Consider the following 11,512-nt stretch of genomic DNA (forward strand, 5'->3'; position numbering starts at 1 on the left):
CAAAAGTTAACTCCAAATGAATCTTAGATGTAAATGTTAAATTAAAACTATGACTCCTAGAAGATAACATTGGAGAAAAATCTCCATAACCTTGGGTTTGGTGGTGACTTTTTAGATACAACACCAAAAGCATGATCCATGAAAGAAAAAGTTGATAAATTACATTTCATTAAAATTAAAAACTTCTGCTCTGCAAAAAAATATTAAGAGCAGGCAATAAAATAGAACGCAGAAAATACGATAGAGAAAATCAAACTTAAATTTTTGTAATGTTTAATAAAATTCATAAACTTCCAGCCAGGCTGATCAAACAAAAATAAATAATCATGAACTACCAATGGCAGAATTCAAAGAGGAGAGATTACTGTGGTTCCTGTACATATCAAAGCCATAATAAAAAGATTTTATGAGTTTGTGCAAATCAACAACTTCAATATAATAGAAAAGTACCTTCAAAAGCATAGCTTACCAAAATGAGCATAAGAAGAAATAAAAAATGAGAACAGCCTTGTATATTTGGATAAAAATGAGTTTGCAATATCAGTTCCCTGGGAAGGTCCTCGCATAATGTAGAAGGCTCGGAGTCACTCTTCAGCTTTGCTGACACCCCAGGCTGAGTTTCTTGAGCTCAGCGTGGGTATCAGCATGTGCCTGTTGGTCAACCCTGCCTTCCAAGTTTGCTTATTCCTCGTGGCTCTCAAGTCCAGTTTTAGCTCCACCTTCTTTTTATGTGTATTGTTTGCTTCACTTTTGGAGTTTTCCTTATTTTCTAGTGAGCTCATCAGTTGTAAAGGTCTTGTTTATTTTAATAAATTTAGCTTCTATTTGCATTTAACAGGACGATGCGTCAGAGTACCCAGTCCGCCATCTTGTCTGAAGTGTAAGCTTCTATGTGTGTTTCACTGCCCAATGTGACTGGGGCCAGGGATCAAACCTGGCTGAGCCATTAAGCAAATTATATGTATGTAAAACAGACCATTGACATGTCCATGTCTCTGTGTGTGGTCGTTTGGCATAAATTGGATCCCTTATGGAGTAAATGAGCCATATGTCCACTTACCATCTTCTGAGGATAAAACCATAGAACAGAAATAAAGACAAGTCATCTCAGGAACTTTATGGTTAACTTATTGTTATTATATTGAGTAGAAATTTTATTGTTATTTTTCTTAAGTTCAGTAGAAATAGTATTAGGAAGAAGAAAGGGAGTTTCCATGAACATAAAATGGGCTTTAGAGATTTAAAAATGAGAGGAATTTTATGTAGACAGATTCTAAAAGGTTCTGGTATTATATTTCAAAACAAACAGTAACTTTTAAAATAATTTGGTTCATTAATAAATAGGGTGATGTTAAGATTGAAACGCTTCACAGAATCTCGAACATTCACTGATGTCAGGCTGTGCATTACACGGAGGCCCTGTGATTCACGCACTATATGACAGTGAGCAGATAATTACTGGTCTGTCCCTATAGTCTAGGAGTCCTGCGTTCCAGTCCAGTGGTCTTTCTGGAAATTATCATTAATTCTTGAAGTATAATTAACAGGAAGCCACAGAAGAAATTGTATATACAAAAGAGTGAGCAGTAAAAGAAGTTGCACATTCTGTACAATACACAAAATAACAGAATTAGCAATTTGACAAACAACTGAATACAAAACAAAAGACAGACTAGTGCTTTGATTAGGGCTTGTTTTAGGCAACTGGCGTTGGCCGTGGTTGTGTAACGTCTCTGAATTTCCATGTACTTGATAAGACTCTCTTTGAAATCCTTCAGTGCTTCCTCTGACTGCACAGGTCCACCTTCTGACCCTGTCACTAAGCCGTACAGCCCATTGGCATAGTGGTCACCCCTGTGCTCCCTCACCAGGTCCTCAATCAAGTCCATGAGCTCCTTCAGTTGGTCGTCCCGGTCACTGCCTTTAGCACGGTTATTGAAGGCACACACTCGCCCCCCACACGCTGCCACCAGCTTGCTTAGGGCTTTGTTCTCTGAGTCGTGGATGTAGTCTACCAAGGACCCTCCCTCCAGGTCTTCCTTGTGGGTGAAGAGGAAAATTGTGTGTCTCATGGCATCGTCTCCAAAGATCTCCCTCACTCTCTGCGCAGCCTGCTGGTCCTGGGTGGTGAATCGGCCCAGCTGCGTCACCAGGAGCAGCACATGGGGTCCTGGGGCAGAGAGCGAATAGCATCTCTGGACCTCCTTGTACAGGGAGTCAGCGTGGTCCTTCCCAGAAAACATATCTGGCGTGTCAATAACGACCATCTCCCTCTCTCCCCAGCCTCCCCGACTTTGACTGCAAGTCTTGGTCAGGGTCCGGGCACCCAGCCGCAACTCAAACGCTTGCTTCCCAAGGATGCTGTTCCCAGTGGCACTTTTGCCAGTGCCCGTTTTGCCCACCAGAATGATCCTCAGCTCTGATCCTCTGGCAAGTTGGTTCTTCCCATGTGGTCCTGTTAAGAGCAAGTTTGCTGTGTTATTACTCTATTGATCACTCCAATGGAATGTTTTTAATGATAAGGACTTATTCTAACATTATGGGAAAAGACCTCTCACAATATATTGTACTTATGAACTCAAAGCTTCATCAGCAAATAAAATAAATAAATTATGGGTTTTAAAGCATCTCGATTTTCTAGGACTGCAGGGTATTGCCATGTTGGATCCCAGGCAAGCGTACGTGGGTATCAAGACGAATTTGGAGACATAGCTTGTCACGTAAGGCTTGCCTGAATCGCTGCGCTCTGGCCCTCTAAAAGACAAATTTTCTGAAGATCAGAGATGTGAGGCCAAGACTGTGGCTCCATCTCCGGGTGGATTAAGTAACCTGACTCTGCTCTGAGGCCAGAGCTGGCGCCTCTGACCTCAGCTGGGCAGGGCTGTGGTCATGACCACCAACAAAATGGCTGGAGCAGGAAAATACTGGAAAGAGCAGTGCAAAATTCCTCTCCTGAGTGAAGGAGCAGCTGATGGCCCATGCTTTGCTTAGAGAGGACAGCATGACTTCTATGTAAAATAGGCACACAATATGGTGAAATAGGCACACGGGAAGTCACTGTCTCACCTGAGTGATGGTGTTCACGTTGGTCCATTGCTGCTCCTGAGGGACAGACACCAGAGACCAATAAAAAACCATTACCTTTCGGTTCTTTATGGTGAAAGGCCCTTGTACTCCGAGAGCACTTTCACACCGTGCTTCACTTGTTTGCACGTAGCCGCCAACTTGCTGGAGAAGAATTACCGTCCTCTGTTACAGAGAAATCCAGTCACTTGCCCCTAGTCACCCTGGGAGTGGAGAAGCCCCCTGCTTCTTACCTCCATGCCCACCTCTTCTCTTGCTTCCTTCCTCCCTTCCACTCACTGGCCTCCCTGCCCCTTCTCTTGGCCTCACCCCTTTACTTCTCTCACCTTCGTGTATAAGTGTGCCCTCCCCACTTCTGAGATTGTCTCCTCCTCCTCCTCTCCTTCTTTCCCCACCTTGCTCCCTTCCTTCCACTTCTCCACTCTTTCCAAACCCCTTGCCTTCGTTTTCAGTCCTTGCGGAGACACTCAAGGAGTTAGGAGCACTACTCTGGAAAAGCACACTGTCCTTTAAGCCAGAAATACACTTCATGTGATCCGTCAATTACCTGAATATTCCTCCTCCCTCAGCTGCCACCAGGAAGCAGCCCTGCGACCTAGTTCCCTGTCCTGGGCAGTGAGGAGCATCGGTTCATGTTCATCCAATCGCTTTTTCTCTCCCTTAAATCCGGCAGCATGTACCAAAGCAACAAGGCACAGAAAACCGATACCCACATGGGAAAGCCCAAATTCTTCCAGTTAGCACTTTTCATTGGCTTTATGCTAAGGAAACTCTCTTTGCCAGAGATGTGTAAACTGAGCGATGGGAAGTTCTCAGTTCTGTAAGCTGGCTTCCCTTAAGCCAAAGGCAGTCACTCTAAATCGTTTCCCTTAAAATAGGGCAAATTTCTTCGTGACAAATTTTTTTGAACATAGCTTGGGAACTAGAAATCAACACTGAACGGTGTTTCTTGAATATGGGCTTACCGATTTACTGGCCAAAGGAACAGAGGGCTCCCCGTCCAAACCTGTGACTTGCCAGCTCAGGGCGAAGAGAAAAAGAAAAGAAAAGAAAAACCCCAGTCTGTTTTCTTCCTCTCTGTAATCTCCACTGAGCTTCCTCTTGCAAAAGAGCTCCACCACGTGCCGGCGTCTGAAATTCTCATTTATGCCACATATACAAAATAGGCAGTTGGAATGGGAAAATCTGATCCGTAGTCATTCGCTATCGTGTGGGCCACCTGTCTTTTCCTGTCAGTAGGGAAAAGCTCTTGTTTGAATGATTTCGACTGGACAGGATAGCAAGGCAGGGACACCAGGAAATGGGTGGTTTGATTCCTTCCCACCTAGCTGTGTCCTCACAGTTACAAGTTTGCCTAAATGCAGGGCCCCCTGAGAAGGCCAACCTCACTCACACTGGTGGCGGTGATGGCTCTGAAGTCAACTGCCACTGGGGAAGGAGAAAGAGCATTGGGAGGGCACCTCTGACAGCGCACCATACAGGGGAAGAAGGATAGAGACAGGAGACCCCGTGAGAAACCCATGTTGTCCAAATCAGACCGAGAGTAACATCAGTGACCATCAAAGCATCTTGAAATAGCTCACTCGTGGCTTCGCTGGCATCCCTGCCTTTCTTTCCTGTCCGGCTCTGTGATTTCAGGGAACACACCCCAGGGAGCAATGATCTAGGCAGTGTCCACAATAACAAGCTGGAGTGTCCACATTCAGGATGAACAACCCAAGAGTTAAAGTTGAAATCATTCAAATGCTCTTTTTCCTATTTATATGACAATCACTATGACCCGATTAAATGACCCGATTAAAACCTGGGCAAAGGATCTGAATAGATAACAGGAGTGATGCATTTCCTTTCTCACCAGACCATTGAGGAGGAATCATCACATGGCCCTGACCTTGTGATAAGGAGGCTGGGCAATGCCGTGGAGCCACGGGGCCCGGGTGAACGCCACTACCATGTCACACACAATTAGCGTTTTGTGCTGTATGTTTCCAGATCCTTCACTTTGCAGTCTCTTAAGTGTGCTGAGCCATGCAATATGGGCAACTCCTGCTTAATATCAATAGTCTGTTCCTAATGTTAGAAGATTCTGGTTAAAACACTCACAAGGACCTATTTCATATCGTTTATATGTAAGACAAATGTAATGCAATATACGTCACACCCAGAGCCTACCAATTTTCTAAAATTTTATTCAAAATTCAGTAAAGCACGTATCTATAAGAAAAACTATCATTTCAGAATAAAAAATGCTTAAAACATTGCTTTTCTGAATACCAAAAAGCTATTTTTGGTGTATAAATGAAAGCTACTGGAGTACAGAACTCTCTGAAAATAACCCAATTAAAAACTGGGCAAAGGATCTAAGAGTATATTTTTCCAAAGAAGTCATACAAATAACCAATAGGTACATGAAAAGGTGCTCAACATCACTAGTTATTCAGGGAATGCAAGTCAAAATCACGAGGAAATATCACCTCACACCTGCTAGGATTGCTATCATCCAAAAGACAAGAGATAACAAGTGTTGGCGAGGATGTGGAGAATTCACACTGTTGGTGGGAGTGTAAATTGGTACAGCCACTATGGAAAATGATGTGGAGGTTCCTTAGAAAATTAAAAGTGGGCCTCCCATATGATCTAGCCATCCCTCTTCAGGGTATAGATACAAGGGAAATGAACCCAGTATCTTGATGAGATGCCTGTCCTTCCGTGTTCATTGCAGCGTTATTGACAATAGCCAAGACGTGGAAACAACCTAAGTGTCTGTCAATGGGTGAATGGATAAAGAAGAGGTGGTAGGTGTAAATAACGGAATGTTATTCAGCCATGAGAAAGAAGGATATCTGGCCTTTTGCAACAACATGGGTGAAGCTTGGGGCATTATGCTACGTGAAATAAGTCAGACAGAGAAAGACAGATAGTGTGTAATCTCACTTATATGTGGGATCTAAAGAAAAGACATGGAACTCCTAGAACAGAGAATAGAGTGGTGATTCCCAGGGCTTGGACGTTTAGGAAGGTGGGGAGGCGATGGTCAGAGGGTAAAAGCTTTCAGTTATGAGTGAGCCAGCTCTGGGGATGCACTGTGAGCAGGTGACTACAGTTAGAATCCTGCACCTCACACGCGAAACTTGTGAAGTCAGCACATCTGTCCTGTTCTCACCACACACACAAATAAGGCAACTCCGCGAGGCGGTGGATGTGTTCGTTAATTTCACTCTACTAATCATTTCACAGAGTGTACATATATCAAATCATCATCTTGTACACTTTAAATATATATGGTTTTATTCATCAATTGTAACTCAATAAAATTGGGGCAGAGGGGACAAAAATAAAGACAGACAGCAAGTAAGGATGTTGAAGAACCAAAACTGCACTGTTGGTGAGAGTGTGAAACGCTACATTTTGGGAAAACATCTGGCAGTTTCTATGTCCTTCATTACAGTATTATGTCTTTTGTTCATGTAGAAAAATAGTTTTTCATTTCCTTTTGATTCTTTTGGGGTTTCTAGGTGTTTGTTATAGATCAGATGCAAGTAATGATATTTTACTCCCCTATTTCCAAAAATATACCCTGTATTGCTTTTTCTTGTATAATTACATTGGTCGCTACCTTTAAAAAGTGAACTAATGTTGTGCTTCTATTTTTTACTTTAATTTTAGGGTATCTAATATCATTAACACTGATGCTGGTTTTTGCCCTTTAATCAGTTTGTTTAGAGATCAAGGTAGCACACTATGTTTAGACTTTTTCCTTAAAGCCGTTTATCTGAGGTGTAAATTTGGAAAATTGTCTCTTTTAATGTTGATTAAAATAATTCCATGAGTTTTTCTTTTAACCTATTAGAATTGTAAATTATGTTAATAAGTTTCCCAACATAGATGATGTGTATGTGTGTGCATATAAAAGGTTGGGCTCCAAGGAATGCAGACTGTCAAGATGGAGATAGGAATTCAGGACATTTATGAGGGAGTGCCCTCAGGAGTAACACTTGCAGGAGAAGGAAAGACAGGATTAGGCAGGGGGAGTGCGACTGAGATGGCGTTACCACAAATGTCCCCTCTACAGGAGACCTAAAGTTTGGATGGACCTTTGAAGCCAAGGTGAGCGGGCCGGGCTTAATCCCATTGACCAGTTATTGGATGTAAGCTTCCCCTGGGTAGGACACTTGACCTTACGTAAGGCATCTCTCCTCAGCAGAAGCCAATTTCCAGACAAGTGTGACGCTGGCAGCACCCCCAGCAACTGGAGGAAAGGTCCTTCACAGAATAAATAACAGAAGCATCCCACTAAAAGATGTGATTACCAGCACAGTGCTACATCCACAAGCGGTGTTTGTTTGCAAGTAAGGGAACACGGAGATGCCCATTTTAAGTTTTATTCCATCACATTGCTTTGTCTATGATTCCAGATCATGGGTCACAATCGTCTCTTCTGGAGCCGGGGCACCAGGTGCACCATGTGCCATCTGGTTCCATGATGTAAAGACACTTCCTGGTTCCTTGGAATTGGACAGGGATGAGCCTCAGCCACGGATTGTTCCACCTCTCCTCTGCCCGTTCACCCTCTCCCGCTCTCCCCCCACTGAACAGCCACCGTGACTGCTCTTTGATTCCCTCCTCTCTCAGTGAATGAAGCTGACCAATCATCTCTCTAAATTCCTCTGACTTTACGTTGTTATGATGAACTAGGGAATCAGAACCACCAGGAGAAGAGTGTGGTCGTCCAAGAAGGAGTTAAGCAGCCGGTCCTGCATTTCTAGCCCCAGCAGCTGCAAATGGAGAAGAACCTAGGAACACAGCTGACAACCAGGGAGCACGGGACATGGTGGCTCTTGTCTAGCGCCCCAGCCGTCGGCAGCCGGTTGAGCCACTCCAGCCAAAGCCCCAGTCTGCCTGGGGCAGAGGCAAGCCGCACCCTCTGTGCTCTGCCTGAATTCCTGACGCACGAAATCGTAAGCACAATAAAATTGTTGTCTTATGCCACTGAGTTTTGGAGTGATTTGTTATACAGCAATAAATAATTGGATCACCTGAATGGGTTCCTAGAAGTAGAATTGCTGGACAATTGGTGCATGCCTTTGTAATTTGATAGTTATTACTGAATTGCCCACGGTAAAAATTTTAACCATATTACTTATACCAGACTTTTAGTAGTTTCCCCATATACTTGCTCATGATTTTATCTGCCAATCTGATAAGTGAAAAATGGTATCTTACTGTGATGTTCACGTGTATTAGTCAATATGAATGTGGTCGAATGGTTTTTCACATGTTAAAAAATTATGTCACGTTTTTATTAATACCTGTGTTATATATTTGTTACTCATGTTTAAATTCTGTTGTTGATCATCTTCATATTGATTTGTAGATGTTCTTTGTATGGCTGAAAATGATTATTTTACTCCTTCTCCCAAATTTTCTAAAAAACTTCCAATTTCCTTCCCTGTTAGTTTATTATGGCTAGTATCTGGAAGAATGTTAAATAGTCACCATGACAGTAGTCCTCCTTGACATGTTCCTGACTTTTGTGGTCATACCAATGTTTCCCATTAAACAAGATGCAGGCTTTGTGCCTGAGATGGAAAATTTTATTATGGTAAAAAGTACCCAATTATTAGATGTTGAATTTTACCAGAGTACCCTTCAGCAGTTAAGGAGATGATCAGATTTGTGGCTCCATAGCTGTATAACACATTGAACTATATGAACATATTTCCTGATATTGAATCTTCTTTGCATTGAACTTTCCTTTGTTCTCCTTAGAATAGATCTTTATCATTGAAGGTACTGCTGGATTCTATTTGTTAATAACTAATTTAGGATTTTTACATTGCTTCATGAGTAATCTTATCCATTTCTGAAACAGGAATTCTTCTCTCTTTGATTGCCCTGGCTCCAGCTGTATCTGGTTTCACGGCCTCATCTTTCTTCCAAACATACCAACCACGGTGTTTTTCTGAATAGATCTTTCCACTCCAGAAGAGTTCTGGTTCTATCTTTTAAGAAACTAAGGCTTTTACCTTTCCCCCTTCACTGTCTCCTTTCTTGGGTGAGCCTGACACTGAGCAAAGACTTTAGCATAGTGAGTGTTGCTAAGGAGAATGCGGGGGTGCATTGGGAGTGTGTGAGAGACAAGCTAAACTAATGACGGGGGACGTCAGGAAAGACTTCCGAGAAGAAATAACCTTGTTTGAGCCAAAACTGAAGAATGAATGAAAGTTAGGGAAAGAGATTGGAGCTATTTCCAGGGAAAAGAAAATAGCATATTTCAAGGCAAGTGACAGCAATGGAGCTGGGAGATATTCTAAGGAAGCCAAGGATGGCTGGAACCTAGAGGCAGGGAAACAGCACATAAATCATTGACCAGCTTAAACGAGTTTTGCTTCCTTACAACAGGTTGTTGGTGAATCAAATCTCGCTCAATAGCAGAGACAGCACTGCGCACGTGCCAGGCGGGAACCCACAGCCCCAGGATGACCTCCGCCTTCAATAAGGAAAATCTGGGATCCAGCCGCCCAAGTACCTGGATTACCACATATGGATTGATTCGAGACTAGCCAATCAGCCTATGAGCCCAGCTGCAGCTTTGTAGCCCTAACTCCTTAAAATGTGCCCCGAACCTTGGATTGAGGAGACGGACTTGAGAGCCTCGCCTCCTGGTTTGCCAGTGAACTTGACAATAAAGCCTTTTCTGTCCTCAAAAGCTGGTGCCGTGCTCTTGGCTTCTGTGCACGTCGGATAGTGAGCCCTTGCTCGGTAACAGCAGGAAGTCAGGATGCGTAGAAATGAGGCTGAGACTGAGGCAGATGATTTGTCATGAAGTTGGGATCCTGAATGCTTTTCTATGGAAAATGGGAAAATCACACCAGGGTTGACTGGGGCATGGGGGAGGGGCAGTCAATACACACGGTCAGGTGTGTATAATTGTGGGCGGTGTGAAGAATGAATTCGAAAGGTCTGGCCCTCATCCTGCTTTACATGATCTGCTTTTGGGTAGCGTTATTGGGGTTTTACTCAATGTTTTCCTTCATTTCCTCTGCCTCCCCACCCACCCGCATCCCCTTAGTGTATGAAACAAAGAATTCCTGTGGTTAAAGTGAGCTGGAGGAATGCTGGCTGTGAACTCTGAGGTGAGCCCGCCGAGGTCTTCACCCCAATCTGTTTCCTGATACCTTCCCCTGTGGTCAGAACCCCGTCAGCCCTTCATTTCCCCTCCAACCCTTCCCACATAGGACCTTTTCATTTTAACTTCTCGTTGTAAGTTCAACTCTGTCTTGAGAAGAACTTGGTTCCTGGGCGTTTTTGCCAAGAGTGAAAAATAACTCTTTCTGGTTCAGTCTGTGAAAGGAAACCACAAGGCCCAGAGCTGCTCCTGAGCTCAGCTCTGCCCTCTGAGAGGTAGAATTGTCTTATCCGGCGTGATCTGAAGGGACTGAAATTGCCCTCCGCCCAAACACACATCTGCAGCCCCCTGTCCTTGAGCGAGCCTTCGTCTCTTGTGAGTAAAGATTTTCCTCCAGGTCAAGGGTTAGGCAGAGAAAACAACACACAGGGAGAGACTGAGAAGGAGAGCAAAGTTGCCGAACACAGATCCAGGTAGTTCAAGGGAAGACCTGAGGATATGAGTCCTTGAACACCAGGTATCGGCTGGAAGGTTTGTTTGGTGCAGTCTCTGAGCCATGGCTCTCAGGTGGGCAGGATCTTATAAAGGAGATAAGGTCCACAGGGCTAATTTGCTACCAGATCCTGGGTTTGAACACCACCCACTAAATTGTAGAGATGGCTCTGTTTGCTCTATTTCTGACTCGCCCTCTCCCTCCTGCCCCCAAACCCTCCCAAACGCGTTTTCAGTTACCGGGAGTTCATCAGAGACCACATTTGGCTAAAACAGTCTCCCATCTGCTCAGCGGGGTGTTTGAATCAGGCAGTTTCCATTCCTGTTGGGCCACTGACCAGCTGTGTGCCCTTAGGCAACTGTGGCCCTGATTTCCTTCCCCTTAAAACTGCAAAAATTTAAACTGCTCATAGGGTTGTCAGAGTTAAATGAAAAACTGCATGGAAAACGTGTAGCCCCCGTGCCTAGCACAGTTTACGCGACTTTGCCTGCATCAGAATCACCTGAAGGGCTTGTGGAATGTCCCTGGAGGTTCTGAAGCAGTAGGATTTGGGCAGAACCTGAAAAACTGGACTTCTAATCGGTTCCCTGGCAATGCTAATGCTGCTGGCCCCAGGACCTTACTAGGACATTGTTGTCATTTACGTTATTGTAGTGGGTCTGACTGTCGTGTCTGGGGGTTCCAGCTGTGGAATTGGAACCCTGTAGCCCACGAAGAGAAATGTAAGTAGGAGTTTTACCTCTGAGGCCCCCCAGCTTCCTGCCTTTGCTCTCTACACAGGACATTTAGGTTGTTTCCTGGCTGCC

The 11,512-nt window shown here is 44.1% G+C and overlaps 1 protein-coding gene and 1 long non-coding RNA gene across 4 annotated transcripts; one reads left to right on the plus strand and one right to left on the minus strand.

The window, feature by feature from the left end:
* Positions 1-256: 256 nt before the first annotated feature.
* Positions 257-4,163, minus strand: GIMAP2 (GTPase, IMAP family member 2). 3 transcript variants are annotated; one of them, XM_070616748.1, is made up of 4 exons: positions 4,050-4,137; positions 3,632-3,743; positions 3,067-3,102; positions 257-2,455 (listed from the first exon to the last, which is right to left on the minus strand). In XM_070616748.1, exons 2-4 carry the CDS (start codon positions 3,708-3,710, stop codon positions 1,470-1,472), a joined length of 1,101 nt encoding a protein of 366 aa, XP_070472849.1. In that variant the 5' UTR covers positions 3,711-3,743; positions 4,050-4,137; the 3' UTR covers positions 257-1,469. The 3 variants fall into 3 exon arrangements, with proteins under 3 accessions (XP_070472849.1, XP_070472850.1, XP_070472851.1); XM_070616750.1 differs by having other exon boundaries at positions 1,116-2,455; positions 3,067-3,249; positions 4,050-4,148; XM_070616749.1 differs by lacking the exon at positions 3,632-3,743 and having other exon boundaries at positions 4,050-4,163.
* A 3,770-nt stretch (positions 4,164-7,933) lies between these two features.
* On the plus strand, positions 7,934-9,793 carry LOC139083134 (uncharacterized). Its single transcript, XR_011539705.1, has 2 exons — positions 7,934-8,042; positions 9,487-9,793. It is a non-coding gene; the product is annotated as an uncharacterized lncRNA (long non-coding RNA).
* The last annotated feature ends 1,719 nt before the right edge of the window (positions 9,794-11,512 follow it).

Source organism: Equus przewalskii, chromosome 4 (assembly GCF_037783145.1).
Source record: "Equus przewalskii isolate Varuska chromosome 4, EquPr2, whole genome shotgun sequence".
NCBI classification, from domain to species: Eukaryota; Metazoa; Chordata; class Mammalia; order Perissodactyla; family Equidae; genus Equus; species Equus przewalskii.

Bases quoted from the DNA above. Each gene is read 5' to 3' on its own strand.
- GIMAP2 (XM_070616748.1), bottom strand. From the start codon at position 3,710: ATGCTCCTCACTGCCCAGGACAGGGAACTAGGTCGCAGGGCTGCTTCC. The intron at 3,103-3,631 runs GTAATTGACGGA...TCTGTCCCTCAG, and splicing joins GAGGGAGGAGGAATATTCAG to GAGCAGCAATGGACCAACGT. The intron at 2,456-3,066 runs GTGAGACAGTGA...TGCTCTTAACAG, and splicing joins ACGTGAACACCATCACTCAG to GACCACATGGGAAGAACCAA.